The sequence below is a fragment of the Zeugodacus cucurbitae genome, chromosome 6, assembly GCF_028554725.1.
Source record: "Zeugodacus cucurbitae isolate PBARC_wt_2022May chromosome 6, idZeuCucr1.2, whole genome shotgun sequence".
Taxonomy (NCBI): domain Eukaryota; kingdom Metazoa; phylum Arthropoda; class Insecta; order Diptera; family Tephritidae; genus Zeugodacus; species Zeugodacus cucurbitae.
The window spans coordinates 47,687,107-47,707,754 of record NC_071671.1 but is presented as its reverse complement, the minus strand read 5'-3'; the positions used below and the strand labels follow the sequence as shown (position 1 = coordinate 47,707,754).

The 20,648-nt window shown below is 36.1% G+C and overlaps 3 protein-coding genes across 5 annotated transcripts; 1 reads left to right on the top strand and 2 right to left on the bottom strand.

Annotated features, from left to right (window-relative positions):
* Nucleotides 1-216: 216 nt before the first annotated feature.
* LOC105216998 (coiled-coil domain-containing protein 93) lies at nt 217-4,036 on the top strand. 2 transcript variants are annotated; one of them, XM_011191795.3, is made up of 10 exons: nt 218-452; nt 528-736; nt 870-999; nt 1,060-1,197; nt 1,256-1,402; nt 1,567-1,611; nt 1,681-1,991; nt 2,058-2,171; nt 2,944-3,146; nt 3,205-4,034. In XM_011191795.3, the coding sequence occupies exons 1-10, from the start codon at nt 366-368 to the stop codon at nt 3,579-3,581; spliced, it is 1,761 nt and encodes a 586-aa protein (XP_011190097.1). In that variant the 5' UTR covers nt 218-365; the 3' UTR covers nt 3,582-4,034. The 2 variants fall into 2 exon arrangements, with proteins under 2 accessions (XP_028899169.1, XP_011190097.1); XM_029043336.2 differs by lacking the exon at nt 1,567-1,611 and having other exon boundaries at nt 217-452; nt 3,205-4,036.
* A 4,644-nt stretch (nt 4,037-8,680) lies between these two features.
* Nucleotides 8,681-20,269, bottom strand: LOC105217000 (kelch-like protein 3). 2 transcript variants are annotated; one of them, XM_011191798.3, is made up of 9 exons: nt 13,765-13,897; nt 12,600-12,792; nt 12,170-12,527; nt 11,747-12,097; nt 11,365-11,678; nt 10,670-10,871; nt 10,461-10,556; nt 8,941-10,389; nt 8,681-8,840 (listed from the first exon to the last, which is right to left on the bottom strand). In XM_011191798.3, the coding sequence occupies exons 2-8, from the start codon at nt 12,752-12,754 to the stop codon at nt 10,168-10,170; spliced, it is 1,698 nt and encodes a 565-aa protein (XP_011190100.2). In that variant the 5' UTR covers nt 12,755-12,792; nt 13,765-13,897; the 3' UTR covers nt 8,681-8,840; nt 8,941-10,167. The 2 variants fall into 2 exon arrangements, with proteins under 2 accessions (XP_011190100.2, XP_054089366.1); XM_054233391.1 differs by lacking the exons at nt 12,170-12,527; nt 12,600-12,792; nt 13,765-13,897 and adding exons at nt 17,140-17,497; nt 20,166-20,269.
* On the bottom strand, nt 14,371-16,858 carry LOC105217005 (kelch-like protein 5). The gene is made up of 6 exons (XM_054233392.1): nt 16,717-16,858; nt 16,567-16,633; nt 16,298-16,495; nt 15,454-15,664; nt 14,658-14,756; nt 14,371-14,592 (listed from the first exon to the last, which is right to left on the bottom strand). Exons 2-6 carry the CDS (start codon nt 16,581-16,583, stop codon nt 14,371-14,373), a joined length of 747 nt encoding a protein of 248 aa, XP_054089367.1. The 5' UTR covers nt 16,584-16,633; nt 16,717-16,858.
* Nucleotides 20,270-20,648: the final 379 nt, after the last annotated feature.

Genomic DNA, 20,648 nt, shown 5'->3' with positions numbered 1-20,648 from the left:
AAACACAATCCCTGTAGTGCATACACGGTTTTAAAGAAAATATAAGTAATCCGAAGTCATATATAAGATATCTGTTTTAAAAGAGTTTAATATTTATTAATGACTTGTTAAAAAATTAATATGAGATCGTTTTTAGTTTTTTGCAGAACTTTCTCCAATCGGAATTTCGACAAGTCATACCCCTAAACAGCTGTTTTGCTTATACCAACCACCGCACTGTCACAGCTGATTTCACTGACAGCTCATTTAGAAAACATTTAAGTTTTTGCCAATTTCTGTGTTTTACTGTAAAAGTTTGTTGATAAATTAGCTAGTGCTAAGGAAAAAAAAGTTGGGGTACAAGTAATGAAAGTGGGCGTTTCACGATGGCGTCCAATCGTGATATATTCTCGAAACATTTGCCAAACGTGAAATTGGCCACACGTATCGATGCCGAAGGACGTGAAGTTCAGGTGAGTAATTAATTATTAATATCAGCAGTGGCAAACGGAAATTAAGTTATTGACTCATATTTCACCCACACAAAGGTGGAGAGACGTGAAGATGTGGACGCTACAGCGAAGGAGCAGGAAACATTTGATATGTTAGTGGCTGCTGGCTATTATCGGGCGCGTATCAAAGGCTTATCGCCCTTCGATAAAGTTGTCGGCGGTATGACTTGGTGCATCGAATGCTGTGATTATGATGTTGATGTGGATTTATTGTTCCACGAAAACCTAACGATTGGCCAAAAAATGTAAGTGTAGAGGAAATAACCAGAAGCTGTAAAAAAATGAGTTAGAAAACGAATAGAAAAAAAATTTTTAAATAAAAACTTGTTTATTGTTGTCTGTATTTATTTATTAATATTATTTAAATTTATTCCACAGTGCACTCGTTGAAAAAATAGTGTCTGTATTGCCACAAATGAAGTGCCCTTTTCAGATAGAACCACATCAAATACAAGGACTCGAATTCCTTAGCATACATCCGGTCATACAATGGCTTGTTAAAAAATCCGTAAGCTTTAATACAACTATTACTACAAGTAATAAAATGATAACTGTTATTGTCTCTTAGGTTGAAAATCGTGCTGAGCGTGCGCAACGACTGAAAAAGTTCGCTATCGGACAATTCCACAATCACTATCAATATAAAACGGATAAGGAGCAGCTGGCGAAAATACGAAATGCCTCAACGCATATTAAACGCATTCAAGTACTAATTTATAAATAAATCTTTTATGTGTCTCATTTTAAAATGTATCCCTCAATAGGAACTCTATAATCCAGTGCGCGCGTATCAACGAAAGGATGCGGGAAACGAAGATGAGAAGACGCGTGTACGCATGACCTTGCTAGAGTACGGTTGTGCGACTGCGGCGTGTACGAGTAGTGAAAGCCATGCTGGAGCTGGCGATGAGGTACATAATTTTTGAAAATAGTTCCTATTTAAATGTCGTACCTGTTACTTTGCTAAACTGCTTATTTAAATATTTTTAATTTATTTTGCAAAAACAAATTTTTGACTCTTCGTGCTTTGATTTTGTTTTGTGTGCCGTGCATTCGTTAACTATTTATTTCGCAGTTTGATGTGCAGAAAATGCTTAAAAATCTTTCATTAACAAAAGAGGTAATACAATAACACCAATTTCGTTTAATAAATATAAAAATATACATATTTTCCACTCTTCACTGTTAGAACATCACTTGTTCGCCAACACATCGACTTGATGCCCGTGAACGCAGCGCTATGCATAAGCATTACACTGAACTGCAACAGGAAATGGAAACGGATGCCAAACAATTATCAGAACATAGTCAAATTAAAATGCTCGAAGCTTCGAAGCTGGCATTAGAACGTCAAGTGCAAAGTAATCTCAAAGAGAATGCAGAAATTGAGGCGGAATTAGAAAAGCAAAAGCAACAATTGCAACAATATCTGGAACAAAAACAACAACTGGAAGTGGAAATCGAACAGTACAAAGCCATTGAAGCGAAAGCGGATCCAGAGTGAGTGAAATATTGAAAATAGTTTATAGTGTAAAGCAGATATAAAGAGATTTTCAAAAATTACAGACTGGTTACTAAAGTGCGCGATATGCTGAAACAACATGATCAATTGAAGAAAGAGGAAGCGGAATTCAAAGAGTTCTGTCGACAAGATTTGGCCAATTTACAAAAAGAGATTGAGTAAGTCCATCTAACGGTTTATTAGCGATCATTTATTTTGTTTGAATGTGTAGGTCTAGATAGCAAAAGGATTATTTTAAAATAAGAAAATATATACATGCAAATTCGACATTCATATCATTCTGTGAGATTCGGGTTAGCGTGTCCAAAATGGTTCCGGATTTATATTCGGGCAGGCGCTTTCAAATATTGTTTGAATTTAAAAATTCCAAACTTTTTTTTATAAATGTCTTATTTTAGTCATAGCAGTACATTTTTTGAAAATTTTGAGTTTTTTTATTCGGCAGATGGCAACTCTATTCCAAAAAATATCTAAATTCGAGTCTCTCGGAAAGCTTTGTGGTGAATAATCTTTAATGATTTTTTTGGAAATATTTTGCAGTATTCATTATTGTAAAATTTTTCTGCATGACAACTCTATTTCAAAATATTTCTGAATTAAAGATTTCCGGAATATTTTCAAATGTATCTAATAAAAAATCCTTTTCATATTTCCTCAATACTTTCCGTTAACGTTTTCCTTGCTTTGTTCGAAAATAGAATAATGTTCGAAAGTCCGAAAAAACGTTTCCGATTACCGGTTCTACGGAAACGGACCCGTACTTAGCTCTGTTTTTAGCTTAGGAACCAATTTCGGTAAAAAAAAAATTCTTTGTCCCATTGGAAAATTTCAATCCAAATTCGAATTTCGAATTCGGAAAACTTCGTTTAAAATCGTTTCTGGGCCCAAGAATCTTCTAATGTTCAAAATTTGTTACATTGCAACATCTAGCGAACTGGAAGCCTTCAATGCACAAACACCCGAGGAACAAGAAGCTGCCATCTCAAAAGAGAAAGCACAAATACAGGAATTGAAGCTGCAGATAGCTAAGAAGAATCGTAGCATTGTGGTGATGCAGCGACGTTTAGATGCCATACCCGATCGCACAGAGCTCACGCAGTACCAGCGACGGTTTCATGAGCTATACAATGAAAGTAAGCGCTTAAAATTAAACTGAATTTTATACATTCATTCTTTACTACCACCATCTAGTGAGTGCCAAACACATCGAGACGAAGCAATACTACACGCTCTTCAACACGCTGAACGACAAGAAACGCTATCTCGAGAAGGAACTCTCACTACTCAATTCCATATGCGAAGCCTACAACGAGGGCATGAGCAGTGCGCAGGGCCGTGAAGAGTTCGTAAAGCAATTCGAAGCGATTTTGACGGGCGTCAAGCAAACCGAACAAAAGGTGCGTCAGAAGTACAACGAGGAATGCGGGCGACGCGATGCGCTCAATGCGGAGTTGCAAAGCCTACACGAAGTACAGCGTCAGTATGCGGCCGCTGTGAAACAGCTGACCAAGGAGTGCCAACGTTGCGAGCAATTGCAACAGCATTTAAAGTCAATTCGGCAAAAGTAGTTTAGTCTATAGGGATTTATAGTAGTACCATGTACAGTGCGTTATATGTACACATTTTGCAATTTAGAGAGAAAGAACGGAAGAGAGAGGAAGGTAGAGAGCGGAGTATTTATGTGTAAAGACAAACTATATCGAATTGCTTTCGAAGATTTTAATGAAACGATTTTTTTTAGCTCAAAGTATGTACTCGCCAAGTGTTGTTTATATACATACATACATGCATACATTGATAAGCATCACATAAGTATATTAGCAAAATTGTTTGTTTGCCAATTCCAATACAAAAACGTACGTATTATTATGAAACAAAAAACTTTAGCATGAAATGAAAATTTAATTCCATTTTGCTACATACTCATATATCAAAACTGCTAATTTAGGAAAATTACTTAATTAATTTGTAATTAAAAAAACAAATGTATTTAGAAAAACCTATAATTATATATAATTATTTAAAATACGCAAATGAAAGTAAAGTCTTTTATGAAATTTAATTATAAATAAATTTACTCGAAGCATTTTGTAATGAATTTCAGTTTCCTCATACGCTGATTGTACGATTATGACGTCCGCCACTGGAATAGATGTCATGTGAATCTTTCTCGCTGTTTATATGTCTATTGGATGCTTAGGGTTGCTTCAAAACAATTTCATGCTGCGTGGCATTTGAGAGCAAAATGTTAATGAATTGGATTGACCAATTATCTTCAAATCTTCATCATTGTTGACATGGAAAACAGATATTAGTGTCTATAATATGTAGAGTTCGAGTGCTTAAAGAGACAATTGTTCGGCATGGGTGTATAGTCTAACACCCTCATCGGTTATTTTGGTAATGACGTTTATTTTCTGGTTGAAAGTCGGTACTATATCTCCGAGAAGCTATTTTAACAACTAAATATGGGGTCTCTAAGTTCGGGCAAGCCGCTCATAGTCGTTCGTAGACATTTGTCTGTTCAGAATCGGTAGTTTTAATTAATGGATAAGGTTTAAGAGTGAGATCAATAAGGAACTGTTTAGAGTGAGTTTATTACGTTTTATATTGAGATATGAGCTCTCTGAATATTTTCAATGTGCTGAAAGTACAATGTGCTGAGGATGAATGTGTTTAAATAAATGTGAAAATTTCATTATTTTGACCTAGCCAGCGTAGACGCTGTCTCTTTATTCGCTGACCTATGTCTATGTCGTCGTAGAACTTGTTCTGCTCATCCTTCCATCGTCTGTGGTATTCGCCGTTGCCAAAGTTCAATGGACCATAAATCTTTCGCAAAACCTTTCTCTCGAAAACTCCTAGAATCGTCTCATCGGTTGTTAACATAGTCCACGCTTCTGCATCATACATCAGGACGGGAATAATGAGCGACTTGTAGAGTTTGTTTTTCGTTCGTCTAGAGAAGATTGAATTCTGAATTCTGCGTTGGATTTCGAGGCTGACATTGTTGGTGTTGTTAACGCTGGTTCCCAAGTAGAAGAAAGTATCTGCGACTTCAAAGTGATGACTGCCAACAGTGACGTGTGAGCCAAGACGCGAATGCGTTGACTGCTTGTTTGATGACAGGAGATATTTCGTCTTGATGATATTGATATCATTGGAAGCAAAAACCGCGTTGCGGTTATATCAATATCATCGGCATACACCAGAAGTTGTACACTCTGATAGAAGATTGTACCTTCTCTATTTATCTCTGCAGCTCGTATTATTTTTTCCAACATCAAGTTAAAGAAGTCGCACGATAGTGAGTCACCTTGTCTGAAACCTCGTTTGGTATCGAACGGCTCGTAGAGGTCCTTCCCAATCATGACGGAGCTTTTGGTGTTGCTCAACGTCAGTTTACACAGGCGGATCAGCAGGGATCCCAAAGTCAGACATCGCGGCATAGAGGTAGCTCATTTTCGTGCAGTTGAAGACAGCTTTAAATTCGATGAAAAGGTGGTATGCATCGACGCATGAATATGAATTGACGCATGTTGAATATCTGATTCATGGTGGGTTTATCAGATCTATGGCCCCACTGATAAGGTCCAGTCAGTTCGTTGACAGAGGGTTTTTGCCTTTCACACAATACGCTCGACATGACCTTATATGCGTTATTGAGGACACTTATCCCACGGTAATTGGGACAAATTGGGGGGTCTTCCTTTTTATGGATTAGACAGAGCACATTGTGATTCCAATGCTATTCGAATATAACTTTTTATAAATACCATGACCTATGTACAGACGGATGAAGGAGAGAATGAAAATCGTGTGAGCTTTTCAAAGACGTCACTATAATCCTACTACAATTGTCTCAGAACAAAATATAATTTGTCATTCACGAACGCCACAGTAGTATACAACGCTCCCTCATCTGACTGTAAAGTCAGTGTCAGACTATTAAATGGAAACACTCCTATCAGCCACAATTTTACACTTAAATACGGGACCGCATATACTTAAATCTTTATATATTTATATCTGTATCTTTATATATCTGTGTTTTTACAGCAACAGGTGGTTTTCGCACTGCAGGTGTCATTAAGAGGCTGATTCCTTTTGTTTTGACACTCTCTCTCCATTCTGTTCACTCTCTTTTTCATTTGTTTTTACACTCACATATATTTTTTACAATAATTATTAGAAACTTTTTATTCGAACAACAATGTCTGGCCATTGAGTACACCATGTCGTATGAGTAACGCGAATATATGCAATGAAGCTTTCTTATCAATTGTATCTATGAATGAAATGTTATCATTACAATCGCACTTAAAAAGAGAAAAACCTTAGAACCGGCTTTAGTAATCTCTTCGTTTATTCACAGCTAAGGCATTCATTTGCGTCAACTGAATGAACTGGACGCTCAAAGCGATGTTCAGCTTGGCGTTGCTTCGCTGCTCTATTGTGTTGGCTGCGACATCTCGTTCGACAGTTGCGTTACTGAACAGCTTCTCAGCGCTTTGAGTGCGTTCGCAAACATTATTCTGTCGTTGGCCGGATACTGTTGTAGTACGGTGTGTCACGCATTTCTTTTTCTACCGAAAGCATATTCGAATATTAATTCGTTCGTGTTTCAGTGCGTGAGTGTTGCTGCTATTTCGTGTGGCTTAAGTTAGGTTAGGTTAGGTTGTAAGGCTGTTTCCCAAAGGGAAAACACACGTAGACTTTAAAATATAGTCCTTTGTGAAGCCTGGATCCTCCTTAGATAAACAAATTAGGAGTCGACAAAGCGCCCTGAACCTACTACAAATCTGCAGAGATTCTTAACCTCTATATTCGCTATTTCGCGAGCCTGTTCTAAAAAGTAAGATCCAAGAAATCTCTTTCTTGATCTCGCAAAGGCGGGACATTCCAGAAGAAAGGACATCCTCCTCCATGCAGCTTCTACAGTTAGCATCCGGTAAGATTTTTAACCTTACAGCGTGGATCCCAATGGGCCAGTAAGAAACCCTACGACTAAGGAGAGGTGAGGTTTACTTAGGGCGAAAAGTTCAGTAGACCTACCGCGGTTAACCTTAGGCCAGAAGGATCTTGCGACTAAGCATGTGTTGGTAACTGACCAGCGCCTACCCAGCTCAGCCGAAGCCTGTCTGTCCAATAGCAGACCGCAGTAGGACAATGGTACTCCTACATGCTTCCATGCTTCTAATAGTGAGTCCGTCGTCCCTGCAAGCTCATCAGCCTTACAATTCCTCGCGATTCCGCAGTAGCCAGGAACCCAGACTAGTCTAATTGAAAAGTATAACGATGCCACCAATAGTGAGGATAGGCATTCCTTAACCAACCCTGAGCGCATGTTCAATGAACTCAGAGCTAGTATCGCCGCTCTACTATCCGAGTGGATCACCACCTCCCTAAAGGTTGTTGCACTTCGAAGCAATATATCCGTCGCTGCTTTAATAGCAGCCACTTGCTTTAATAGCAACACCCCCGCCAACCTTTCCCGCCAACTTCGACCCATCCGTGAATAAGCTCACCGCGCCTCGCCTCCAGCGACTCTTTGATAACTTTGTGTAAGTTCATACACAGTGCCTAGGAATCTCTGCAAGCTTCTCTAGCAGGTCGGTGGCTTAAGTGTACTTTCACTTCCTTTTTTACAGAGGCATACTATTATAGGAAACAGATACTCTCTGAATTTATATGAAATATCTGTGAAATTTAGCAAAACATATTTTGATAACAAATTAGCCACAGACACTGAGATTCTCATATGCGATATCTGCTGCCTTGCAGTGTGCTATATAGAATTATTATATTGCGAGAATTTTTGATGCTCTAGCTATAGCTAGCCGAGGCTGTTACTTGTCCGAAATAATTTTTAAAACATAATGGCAAACTAATTTTAAGATAAAGATAAATTCTTGGCCATAACATAATAGTAATTAAAGTCGTTTTATTTCTTCTCGAAATCCATTTCACCATTATGGTCTCCTACTATTGTAAAAAATACTATATTTTTTACAGCACCACTTTTGAACCGAACCTAATACAGATATTTCAAATTTTCTCACATTTTGTAGATATTTAAGTAGTTGACGTAGTAGAAGCTTCAAACCACCCAATGCTCCCATATCGAAATACCAGAATTGCCGCCTAAATGCCATGCATGAGTGAATATGAATGTAACCGTGTGTAAGTGTAGGTGCACTTGTGATAGCATTTCTTTCCCGTTGCATTTCCGTTTGCGTGATAGCAATGGATGGATGTGTGAATAGCAATGGATGCCATATATAATATGTATGTACTTGGGCAAGGTACACAGGTGCCGATGGTTGTTCGATGTGTAGGTGTTTGGTGTGATAGGCTGAAATAATTTATGAAGATACCAATGTACTAACGTCACCGTCATGTGTTGTCAATTTAGAAAATTCCACTGTAGATATGGTATAACTACATAATACTACAAACAGAAATATCTAGTTCTACGTACTTGATCTTCTTTGAAGTGAAAATATGTTTACAGTATTCCGGAAGGAATATTAATGCATAAAAAAAAATTATTTTTTTTAATATTTTTTTAGTGTTACTCTTTCAGTGCTAATGCCTTCTTTTGTTATCTTCAGATCTAGAAACGTAATTTATGTAAATTCTAAACACCGAGAGACTCTACTAAGAATTCAATGAACATAAATGTAGAATATATTATGATACACTTCATTAATAATTCTTTGACAATAATTTGTATTTGTGGTAAGAAATTGTGAAACAAATACAGAAAGTTCCTCATAAAAATATATTAAAAATCGGATCAACCTTGGCAGCACAAATAAAGTCATCTTCGGTTGCAAATGCATTTAAAATAAATAAAAGAAAAATATAATAAAATTATTTAACAAACATTGCGTGTGTGGGAGAGCTTAAGTGACACCTACATACCTCTGGTTAAATTCAAGAACCATAAACAATAATTGATTGCCATATCTTCTACACCTTGTTCCTCTTCAGAGCTGTAATCCATTAACTGCGCCACAATCAACGGTAGTGCTTTCAGTAAAATCATTAAATAAAAGACGGACTTCAGCTCGTGTCTTGCCATATTCACTTATTCGAGATTTTCTTAACTCTTTGTAGCTTTCGAGCTTAGTCAACTATTGTAGCTATCGAAAATGACTTCTATTGGCGTGAAAATATAGTTCTACTCAAATTGCAGCGTGGCAAATGTTTTAATGCGGAAAATTTGTGGTAATCGGTTTATTGCTTTTATGTAAGAATATAAGGGAATACTGAAATATGTGGTAAAAATTGTGAAGAAACTATTTTTTTAAGTTTAAAGATTTTCAGTGGATCACACGGGTGGAGTCCATATAACATTGACAAGAATCCGGTGTTCGGAGTTATCGACGTTAAAGTATTCAGTTAATGTTGAAGATTGACTGTCTTTCATTTCAACAGCTTTTCCAGTTATTAAGCGAGAAAATGTGTTTCGTATATCTTCAATATTAGGTTACCGCTAAGAGATTGTGTTTGCTGCACTGAATTTATACAAAGTTTTTCATATGGAACCATTTTACTTCTAGAAAATATGTGCTCTCGACTTTAGTTATAAAATTTGGTATACAAAAGTTAAAGCTAAAAGAAAACACTTAACGAATTGTAGATTTACCAAAAAAAAAAATCAACCAAATCACAAAAATATGTCTAGAAGGTTTGCCACGCCTTATAAAAGGCATTTTGCCCATTTGGATTCATAACTATAAATCGGAGTATACACATCTGTACGAACCTTGCCAGCATTATTTTATGCTCCCAAATCACTAAAAATTATTTCACACCAACACAAATATACATTCGCATGCGGTGAATGTAACAAATCAAAATCGACCTATGGCGACTGAGTGGGAATGGGAGTGAAAGACAAACTGAAATCCTGACTTAAATCGTGCAACCGTTTCTTGCATATTAATGTCAACAAAATGTACTAAACTCCATTCTACGAGTACATTCGTACACATAGATTTTGTTATACAAGTGTGGTAGTAAAACGCTCGTTCGTCGGGGCGTATAGGCGAATACATTTTGCCCCTTTTCCTCTCTTCTCAAAAACAACTTTCATAATCTTGTATTTATTATTAAAGAAACCAGAAAATGTTTATTACAGTTTATTTATTTGGATGTCAGTAAAGATAAAGGCACAACAAAACAAGCATATATGTCACCTGAGGGTAGCGACCTCTTCTGTACCCAACGGTCATTTTCATCGTCATAAACTGCTACACTTGTCTCATTTTCATTCGCTCCCCTACCCCCAATAGTCCATAATTTATTATCTAGAGATGCGAAAGCTGTACGGCACCAATTGGCCCCGCCGACATCCAAAGAGCAAATCTGTGAAAATTCGAAGATTTCGAAGATTTAATTTGATATCAAGTGATTGGAAAAAAACAACTTCAATGTACCTTAGACCATGTGTCTCGCTGAGGATCGTAACGTTCAACAGTTCTGGTTCCCCCATAACCGCCTGTAATGTAGATGTGGCCTTTATGGACAGTTACCTGTAATATAAAAAATAGGAAATCAAATTTTATTTAACTTTGTGGGTGGGTCATAATTTGTTGATATGGGTTTCAATATGTCCTAAATATATCAACCATTTTTTCTAACTTACAACACAACACAAATGTTGTTCTATCATATCTGCACAATAGCTCCAAGTATTCGAGTCCGGGTTGTAGCATTCGACGGATTTTAAGTAATTTCTTTTTGTACCACCGAGTACGTAGATTTTATCATTCAAAGTCACTGCACCGGCATCGTATCGTTCTGTAATCAAAGGTTTCACAAACTCCCAACCATTAGATGTCGTATACCTGAAAATAATGGAAACAATAAAAATTATTAAACTGTCTATCTAGAAACTTAGAATTTTTCTAGAGAAATCGCTGGGATTATGAGAGATATACAGTTAGCCTTAAGCCACTGATTCTTTAACATGTATTGCTTTAAGTATGCGCTTAAAGTATTTAAACTATATTGGACAGCCTGTGGAGACAGCGTTCCCGGTCACACCAGAGCGAAATATCTCGTTTGATATTTCATTTAATGCCGTACTTGTATGACTGGGTACACAAATAATGTTTACAGAGTTTTCCCTTAAAATGCCATGGACACACCAAACACTAGTTTAGGTGAGGAGTGAACGTTGGTAATAAGAAAACCTGGAGAGTTCTCTTGGAGAGAGAAGAAATATCTTGATCGAGTGTGTTTTTCACATTCATTCAACTCACGTATATTATCTCCGATGCTTTCACCATTGAGCTTAAAATCACACACCCATTACATTACAGATGTAAACATAATTACCTTTCAACTGACTGCAGACTAGTATTGCCATCCCCAATACCACCAATCGCGTAAAATTTATCATCTAATTCAACAACACAGTGCACCTCTCTTGCTTGCTTCATGCTGGGTAATACTCGCCATATTTTATTTCGTAAATTCCAGCTGAGGACGGTGTTGGATGGTTTTCCATTTTCAGTGCCGCCAAAAACGAATATATTATCATCCTTTAAAATCGCACGACGCTGTTGACCATAATTATAAATATTCCCATAATTTTGCCATTTATCCTCAGCTTTATTATACTGCAAAGCACATGGGTTATCCGCTAGGTCCTTTATTTCAAAAATATATTATAAATACATTAATGATGATGAATACATGAACCGTTGTGAGTACCTACCACTTCGTAAATAGCCAGCAATGTTAATCCTCCACGTGGTTCTGGAAATCGGATATTTATCTTTGGTCGTGCTGAGGGCTCCTTGATCCACATAGACGCCTTGAGGGCCAACAACTCACAGCCTGGTAATGTTTGTATGTGAGCCAACAGGAAGTCCACATCGAATTGCGTAAGCCGCAGGCAACCGATTAAAAGAGGTAGATGTTCTCGACGCCCAGCAACATTATGATTAAACCAACGTGTTATGGCATCAAATGCATCTTTCTCACGAGCTATATTCAAATTGTCTGATTCTAGAAGGCATTGCAATTTCTCAACTTCAAAATTGAGAAACTCGTCGTGTTGACTGATCTAGTATTGTCAAATACGAAATAATTTAAAATACACAAGTACAAAATTCATTACATGTATTATGAGACTCACCTCCATGAAATTCTGTATTTCGTATTCATGGATTTTCTGTTTCAGGAGTTCATATTGCGTTTCGCGTTCTAACGCATATGCACCCTGTAGTGTGCATTCATTGATGTGTGTCATTAGGAAGTCCACACAAGGGGTTGCGGCATCTTCCAATTGCAACACGATTGCCGCCTTCAGCATTGCAGTGACATTTTCAACGGTCACCAGTGTCTGGCCGGTATAGCAAAATATTATTAAACTCTCAAAAATATCGCTATCGATATCATTTATTTCAATAACAGGATTATTGCCACGATCGCTGTTGAAGAGATCCTCGAAATAAGGACTCGCTGCTGAGAGTATCAAACGATGCGCGGGTACTCTGTAAAATACAGTTAGTTATAAATATGAATCAACTTTTTTTTATGTAAGATTCAGATAAGGTAATACTTACAAAGACACTGGGTTCGAAACTTTAAATGTCACATCAATTAGAGATTTTTCTTCGTAGAAACAAAATATTTTTGTCAATAATTTCTCCTTGAAGATACGTTTTAACTCATTCGAATTCTTCTGTGAAGCAGTAGCTTGCGTTGTTCTTGTATCCATTGTTTATTATTGAACTTTCTCTTCGTATTAATTAAATTCTAAATAAATAATTTAAAATAGACAATTAGACTTTAGTTCTGCTACACCACTTGAAAGGACGTGGATGCATTCGTTCTATATCTATGCCAAATGTACTGTTATCTGTATTGGGCTAAGTACATGGGTATTGGTAGTCGAAAGTTCAACAACCTTTAGAACCTGTAGAAATTAGCCACTAAGGTTTATTAATAATCTCCGCTACCTTCATAATCATCTCTCACGTTTACATTTCATTACACTTAATGCACAAAATCTATAGGAATCAGATATCGAAAAAGGTCCTTTCGTCTAAGATCTTCGAACAATCCAACTTAACCCTAACTCATGTGTTGGGTATTATTGAAGTAATTATCTCTTTAATAAGCCCTCGGATGGCAGAATTTAAATTATATTCATATTTCATATTTTTCTATTTTCTGATGAAAGACTAATTTTATAGAATTATTATGCTAAATGTTGATGTTAGTACTACAATAATTTATTTATGTTGTTTTGTATGATTTCACATTTTAATTTTTTGTATATTTTATTAATTTGTCTTTTGTTCTCATTGAAAATCCACTAAATCTAAATCACAATCGCTTAAATAAATTTCATTACTGTGGCAACACTACGCATATGACTAAGATTTACTCGCTCAATCTTCTTATAAGCAAATTGAAGAGAACTGATAACAAACAATGCTTGAGCGGCTAGATGTTTGTAAACAATAATAAAAATATCTCAATTTTGATACTCTGAGCGATACAATTATTATGCGCGCTCAAATGTTGACTCACTTTGCACTGGGCGGGATTGAGATATCGACACTTGTAATATGTGACATCACAGATAAGGAAGTATGCTTTTTCATTGTACTTGTTTTTATACATCACTAAATTATATATGGATATGATCCGTTAATATAATAGCGCGTAAAAACAACCATCGATCAGCGTAAAGCTAATGCTTTATATCTCGTTACAACTCACCTAGTGAATAATAATATCACTCACTCGCTCCGCTATTCACGCTTTACTGAACTAACATTAATCAATATCATAGCTACTAACCAAAGCATTTATGAAGCGAACTCTTTGATTAGAGAGAGCACTGTCAAAGTCCATACTTTTTATAACACTGTAAAGTGTTGCCACTATGGGAAAAATATGTATTTATTGGGTATTTTTCGATTTTATCGTCACCGTTTTAAAGAAGCTTTATTTTAGTTTTTCAAAGTTTCCTTAAAGTCTTTAAAGTATAGCTTCCAGGCAATATTGAACGATTTTCAACTGACATTCGAATTTGTTTATGATTATTTTGTAAACAGATATGAAGAAGACATTCAAGCGCGTGGATTTGAATGAATAAGAAAACAATTTAATTTCAAATATAGGGATACGTATTTAGTATATCTATTTCATATTTTGTAGATTCTGGGCCACTGGGGAAAAATAGTGGTACAAAATTGATGTTTTTTAGGCAGTAGCCAGTTTGTTTGCCAACTTTTCAATAGTTTCAACCATTGTGACATTTTTTGTTTTTTTTTGTCTAGATTTTTTAGACCAAAAACCAGAAAAATTTGTATTATTATTTATTTAGTTCGATGGCAGTAGAGATGCAGGCACAACAAAACAGAAATATATGGAACCCTTGGATAATAAACTCTTCTTTATCCAACAGTCATTTTCTTCATCATAAACTGATACATTAGCCTTTCTCCCACTCCCCACCAAACCCCCAATGGTCCATAGTTTATTGTCTAGAGATGCGAAAGCGATTCGAGAGCAATAGGTCCCGTCCGTGTTCAAACAGCAAATCTGTGAAAATGTTTCGAAAATTTAGTTTCATATTAAGTGCTTGGAAAAAGTCAATGTCAATGTACCTCAGACCATGTGTCCCGCTGAGGATCGTAACGTTCAACAGCTCTGTACAAGTTCCCAGAACCGCCTGAAACATATATGTGACCATTGTGTGCAGCTGCCTGTATTATAAAAGAAATAGGAATTGATACTTTATTTAACTTTGTGGGTGCTAAGAGAACGTCTCAATAAGGCAATAACTTGAGTAAAAATTTAGGTATATTGATGAAACACAGGAAAACTACTAAAAAATGCTTTAATTCAGTAAGGAAAAACACTAGAAAGCCGACATGGTAAAGATTGTATTATTGAAGGGCTGCACTCAAAGTTGTAAACAAAAGGGCGTAGCTCCGACCAATTGAAAATTTCGGAACTACAATATTTCTAGTGTGGTATAAATCGCCGAAATCGGACTTCAACTTTTCAAGGTTCCAGATATCGAACATGAGGACCTCAGTGCTTGTGACCTATTTTTCACTGAAAATATACTTAAATCTCTTAGATATTCTTAAGAAATTCAAAGGAGATCTGTTTTTTCTAGTAGTGTGCCTCTTGAGCAAAATCGGGTCATTACTTTCTGTAGTCCCCATATATCTAATATACGAATTTTCAAACTTACGGTGGACTTTATAACATATATATATAGAAGTAATTGAAATCGCTCCCCATATATAATCTATGACGATTTTCGTTATTTCAGTGGACTTTATGACGAATATATGGATCAAATTGTGTGTTATTTCAATAAAATTATAAAATATGTAAAATGTTCGGTTGCACCCAAACTTAGTTCTTCCTTACTTGTTACATCTAACTGACACCAGTGCCATAGTGACCCTTTATCATATCTGCACATGAAGTCCATGTATTCGAGTCAGGGTTGTAGCATTCAACGGATTTTAAGTCATTCAAGATATTTTTACTCAATCCGCCCAATACATAAATTTTTCCATTTAAAGTCACTGCATCGGTGCTGTATCGTGCTGTAATTAAAGGTTTCACGAACTCCCAACCACTGGATGTCGTATACCTGGAAATTAACAACAAGAAACTAATTCATATCAATTCATTCTTTTGATTGAAATGTCAATCAGTGCGTTTCCTAACGTTAACGAACGAATCGCTGGCAATGTCAGCGAGATAGAGTTTACTTCAAGACGTAGGCATTTAGTTGCACTGCATCATCAGCTTATTAGTATCATTAAAATAGTATTGCTAGAGGATGGATTTCAGGGTCAACTTTTTTTTTTTAAGTATAAGTCTTCTGTACACCCTGTATTGTATGTTACAAGATCTCTGTCGCACACACATTGACTGATCCCTTTGCAGGTTTGCAGTTGCAGTTGAACTACCTTACGCAACTTATGGAGATTGCATTGTCAGCTGTATTAAATGCCGTACTCGTAAGACTGGGTTCACAATTTGGTTTACCCTTAAAAGACCATGGATTGTGAACCTTACATCAACACCAAGCATTGATAATGAGTGAACGTTGGGTGTTAGAATACCAGTAGAGTTCTAATTGAGATAGAAACAATTTCTGAGACTGAGAGTAGTTCTTCACTTGTACCATTAAGCTTAGCATGTTCTTTTAATCTCTAGTTGTCTTAACGCTCACAATGGTCATTGTTAATTAACTATTTCTAGATTTTGAAATAATTACATTTCAACTGACTGCAACAGCATCTTATCATCCCCACGGCCACCAATCGCGTATATTTTATCATCTAATTCGACAACACTGGGAAGACGTCTTGACTGGTTCATTGCGGGCAATTCTCCCCATGTTTTACTTCGTATATTCCATTTGAGAACGGTGTTGGATGATGACTCATAACCGCCAAAAAATAATATATCCTTCCTATCCAAAAAATAATATATCCTTATCATCCTTCAAAATCGCACTACATTTGATGTTAAAGTTATTTATACTCGCATATTCTTGCCATTTATCGTCAGTTTTGTCATATTGCAGCACACATGGGCTATTCTTCCCCGCCTTTGTATATTTCAAAGATATATTATAAGTACATTAATTCAATATAAAATTAATTTTGAACATGAACCACTGTAATCCCTCACCTCTTTGTAAAGCGCTAGCAATGTTAATTCTCCGCGTCGTCCTGCAAATCGGATATTTATCTTTGTCCGTACTGCGGGCTCTTTGATCCATATAACCGCCTTGAGGGCCAAATTCTCACAACCCGGTAATGTTTGTATGTGAGTCAACAGAAAGTCCACATCGAATTCCGTAAGCCGCAGGCAACCGATTAAAAGAGGTAGATGTTCTCGACGCCCAGAAACATTGTGATTAAACCAACGTGTTAATGCAGCAAATGCATCTTCCTCACGAACTATATTTAAATTGTCCGATTCTAGAAGATATTCAAATTTTTCAGCATCAAAATTGAGAAATTCGTCGGTTTGACTGATCTAGTATTGTCAAATACGAAATAATTTAAAATACACAAGTACAAAATTCATTATATGTATTATGAGACTCACCTCCATGAAATTCTGTATTTCGTATTCACGGATTTTCTGTTTCAGGAGTTCATATTGCGTTTCGCGTTCTAACGCATATGCACCCTGTAGTGTGCATTCATTGATGTGTGTCATTAGGTAGTCCACACAAGTGGTTGCGGCATCTTCCAATTGCAACACGATTGCTGCCTTCAGCATTGCAGCGACATTTTCAACGGTCACCAGCGCCTGGCCGGTGTAGCAATATGTTATTAAGCTCTCAAAAATATCGCTATCGATATCATTTATTTCGATAACAGGATTAATGCCACGATCGCCGTTGAAGAGATCCTCGAAGTAAGGACTCGCTGCTGAGAGTATCAAACGATGCGCGGGTACACTATAAAATACAGTTAGTTATAAATATGAATAAAATTTTTCTTCGTAGAAACAAAATATTTTTCTCAATAATTTATCCTTGAAAATACGTTCCAACTCATTCGAATTCTTCTGTGGAGCAGTTGAATGCATGGAACTTGTGGCCATTTTTAGTTTTAAGCTTTCCTTTTATGAATATGAAATACTAAACAAATCATTTTAAATAGTCAATTAGACTTGTGTTCTAACGGGTGATTTTTTTGAGGTTAGGATTTTCATGCATTAGTATTTGACAGATCACGTGGGATTTCAGACATGGTGTCAAAGAGAAAGATGCTCAGTATGCTTTGACATTTCATCATGAATAGACGAACGATCTGCCACAACGTCGAATTTTCAGTGAATGGGCCCTAGAAAAGTTGGCAGAAAATCCGCTTTTTTATCGACAAATTTTGTTCAGCGATGAGGCTCATTTCTGGTTGAATGGCTACGTAAATAAGCAAAATTGCCGCATTTGGGGTGAAGAGCAACCAGAAGCCGTTCAAGAACTGCCCATGCATCCCGAAAAATGCACTGTTTGGTGTGGTTTGTACGCTGGTGGAATCATTGGACCGTATTTTTTCAAAGATGCTGTTGGACGCAACGTTACGGTGAATGGCGATCGCTATCGTTCGATGCTAACAAACTTTTTGTTGCCAAAAATGGAAGAACTGAACTTGGTTGACATGTGGTTTCAACAAGATGGCGCTACATGCCACACAGCTCGCGATTCTATGGCCATTTTGAGGGAAAACTTCGGAGAACAATTCATCTCAAGAAATGGACCCGTAAGTTGGCCACCAAGATCATGCGATTTAACGCCTTTAGACTATTTTTTGTGGGGCTACGTCAAGTCTAAAGTCTACAGAAATAAGCCAGCAACTATTCCAGCTTTGGAAGACAACATTTCCGAAGAAATTCGGGCTATTCCGGCCGAAATGCTCGAAAAAGTTGCCCAAAATTGGACTTTCCGAATGGACCACCTAAGACGCAGCCGCGGTCAACATTTAAATGAAATTATCTTCAAAAAGTAAATGTCATGAACCAATCTAACCGATGAGATTTTGCAAATTTTATGCGTTTTTTTTTTTAAAAAAAGTTATCAAGCTCTTAAAAAATCACCCTTTATTTTCTAATTTCATTTGGTTTAACTATTGTTTGAAATGGTTAGGTGTTTTGGCAACTTTGGTAGAGCGTTGAGCTCTGATTACACTACTTTGTTGTTACTAACAGTAATAATAATTTTTTATCGAAGGTTCCATAATACTTAAGTGTAGAAATGAAACACTAAGGTTTATTAAGAATCTTAAGATAGCTTTAGAAAGATCTCTCACTAATGAAATATAAATATTTAATGTGCGATATCTATAGAAATAAGATCACGGAAATAGTTCTGTCGTTTAAGATCTTCAAATAAAAATCCCGCTAACTTAACCCAAAATCATGGGTTTGGAAAATCACTTCTTTTTTGAGTTATTGAAGTAATTTTATCTTTTTAACAAGTAAGGAAGGGCTAAGTTCGGATGTAACCGAACATTTTATACTCTCGCAATTTATTGAAGAAATTTTATTTGCATAACATACAAATTTACCAATAAATTCAGCATAAAGTTCAATAGAATAACGAAAATCGTCATATATAGTATATGAGGGCTAAGTTAATGCCTGAACCGATTTAATTCATTTTCACCAGCAAGGTGCACTATATCCAAGACTATACGCTCACTTAATTTTGGTTTATATAGCTTTATTGGTTTGTGAGATATATACAAATAACCGATTTGGGGGCGTTACCACGCCCACTTCCCAAAAAAAATTACATCCAAATATGTCCCTTCTTAGTGCGATCCTTTATTCCAAATTTTAGTGTTATAACTTTATTTATGGCTTAGTTATGACACTTTGTCTGTTTTTGGTTTTCACTATTTTGTGGGCGTGGCAATGGTCCGATTTTGCCCAACCGGATTTCAACTCCACTCGTCATGCTGATCATTTATATACGTCTATATAACCATATCTAACTCTTTTATTTCTTGGTGACACAAACAACCGTTATGTGAACAAAACTATAATACTCTCTTAGCAACTTTGTTGCGAGAGTATAATAAGCACTGGTTTTCACATTTTAAATGTTTGTAATTTTCGTTTATTTGATTTTTTATTCTCATTAAAAATCCACCAAATCTAAATCACAATCGCTTCAATAAATTTCGCCACTGCGGCAACACTATGACTAAGAGTTATTCGCTTAAACTTTCTATAAGCAAATTGAAGAGAACTAATAATAACAAACAACGATTGAGCGACTAGATGTTAATAAAAATATCTCAATTTTGATACTCTGAGCGATACAATTATTATGCGCTCTCAAATACTGACTCACCATTTGCACCATACCGGATAGAGATTTCGGCAAAAGATTCACAGTAAACAGATTAAGAAGCTTACACTTTTGTTGTATTGCACTTGTTTTTATAAATCACTAAGTTAATATGATCAATACAGATCCGCTATTCCCAATTATAACAATTTCGCGTAGAAACAAAAATTAAAGAAAGCAAAGCTTATACATGTGTGAAATATATAAATGTATATTCATATGTACACATAGTATATGTAGATGATATATATTCTATACCATAACAACTCACCAAGTGAATGAAGCTTGAAGTTATTTGCTGCGCTACTCACGCTATACTAAAACATTTCATAAAACAACCATTAATAAATATTTTCCATATCACATATAGCAAGTAACTGCAACTAGAACTTCGACGAAAGAGCATAAAATAATATTAATTCTCTGTACTTATACACCTATGAATTGTTACTAACACGAACAAGCGAAGAGCTTGAAACGCGCCTTTGTGATGCGACAAGACGAAGAAAGTATATAGTTTACGTATAAAACTGAAATGCATATTTTACATATGTATCACTGCTGTAAATAAATGAAGGGATATGACGATACTTGGAAAGTATCTCCTCTTACTAGAACATAATTACAATTTGGGTAATTTTAAGCATCCTGTCTCTCAAAACATATTTTGCATATATAATACTGAAATCGGGGGTTTCCCTCAAATGCTGATTTAAATTTGGTGTGGACCAGATTGAGATTTCGGCACATAACA

Bases quoted from the DNA above. Each gene is read 5' to 3' on its own strand.
- LOC105216998 (XM_011191795.3), top strand. From the start codon at position 366: ATGGCGTCCAATCGTGATATATTCTCGAAACATTTGCCAAACGTGAAA. The intron at 1,403-1,566 runs GTACATAATTTT...TTTATTTCGCAG, and splicing joins ATGCTGGAGCTGGCGATGAG to TTTGATGTGCAGAAAATGCT. The intron at 2,172-2,943 runs GTAAGTCCATCT...TGCAACATCTAG, and splicing joins AATTTACAAAAAGAGATTGA to CGAACTGGAAGCCTTCAATG.
- LOC105217000 (XM_011191798.3), bottom strand. From the start codon at position 12,754: ATGGATACAAGAACAACGCAAGCTACTGCTTCACAGAAGAATTCGAAT. The intron at 12,528-12,599 runs GTAAGTATTACC...TGTATTTTACAG, and splicing joins GTTTCGAACCCAGTGTCTTT to AGTACCCGCGCATCGTTTGA. The intron at 11,679-11,746 runs GTAGGTACTCAC...TTTGAAATAAAG, and splicing joins TGCTGGCTATTTACGAAGTG to GACCTAGCGGATAACCCATG.
- LOC105217005 (XM_054233392.1), bottom strand. The intron at 14,757-15,453 runs GTCAGTTAGATG...TTTATAATACAG, and splicing joins AGGGTCACTATGGCACTGGT to GCAGCTGCACACAATGGTCA. The intron at 14,593-14,657 runs GTACATTGACAT...ACATTTTCACAG, and splicing joins AGCGGGACACATGGTCTGAG to ATTTGCTGTTTGAACACGGA.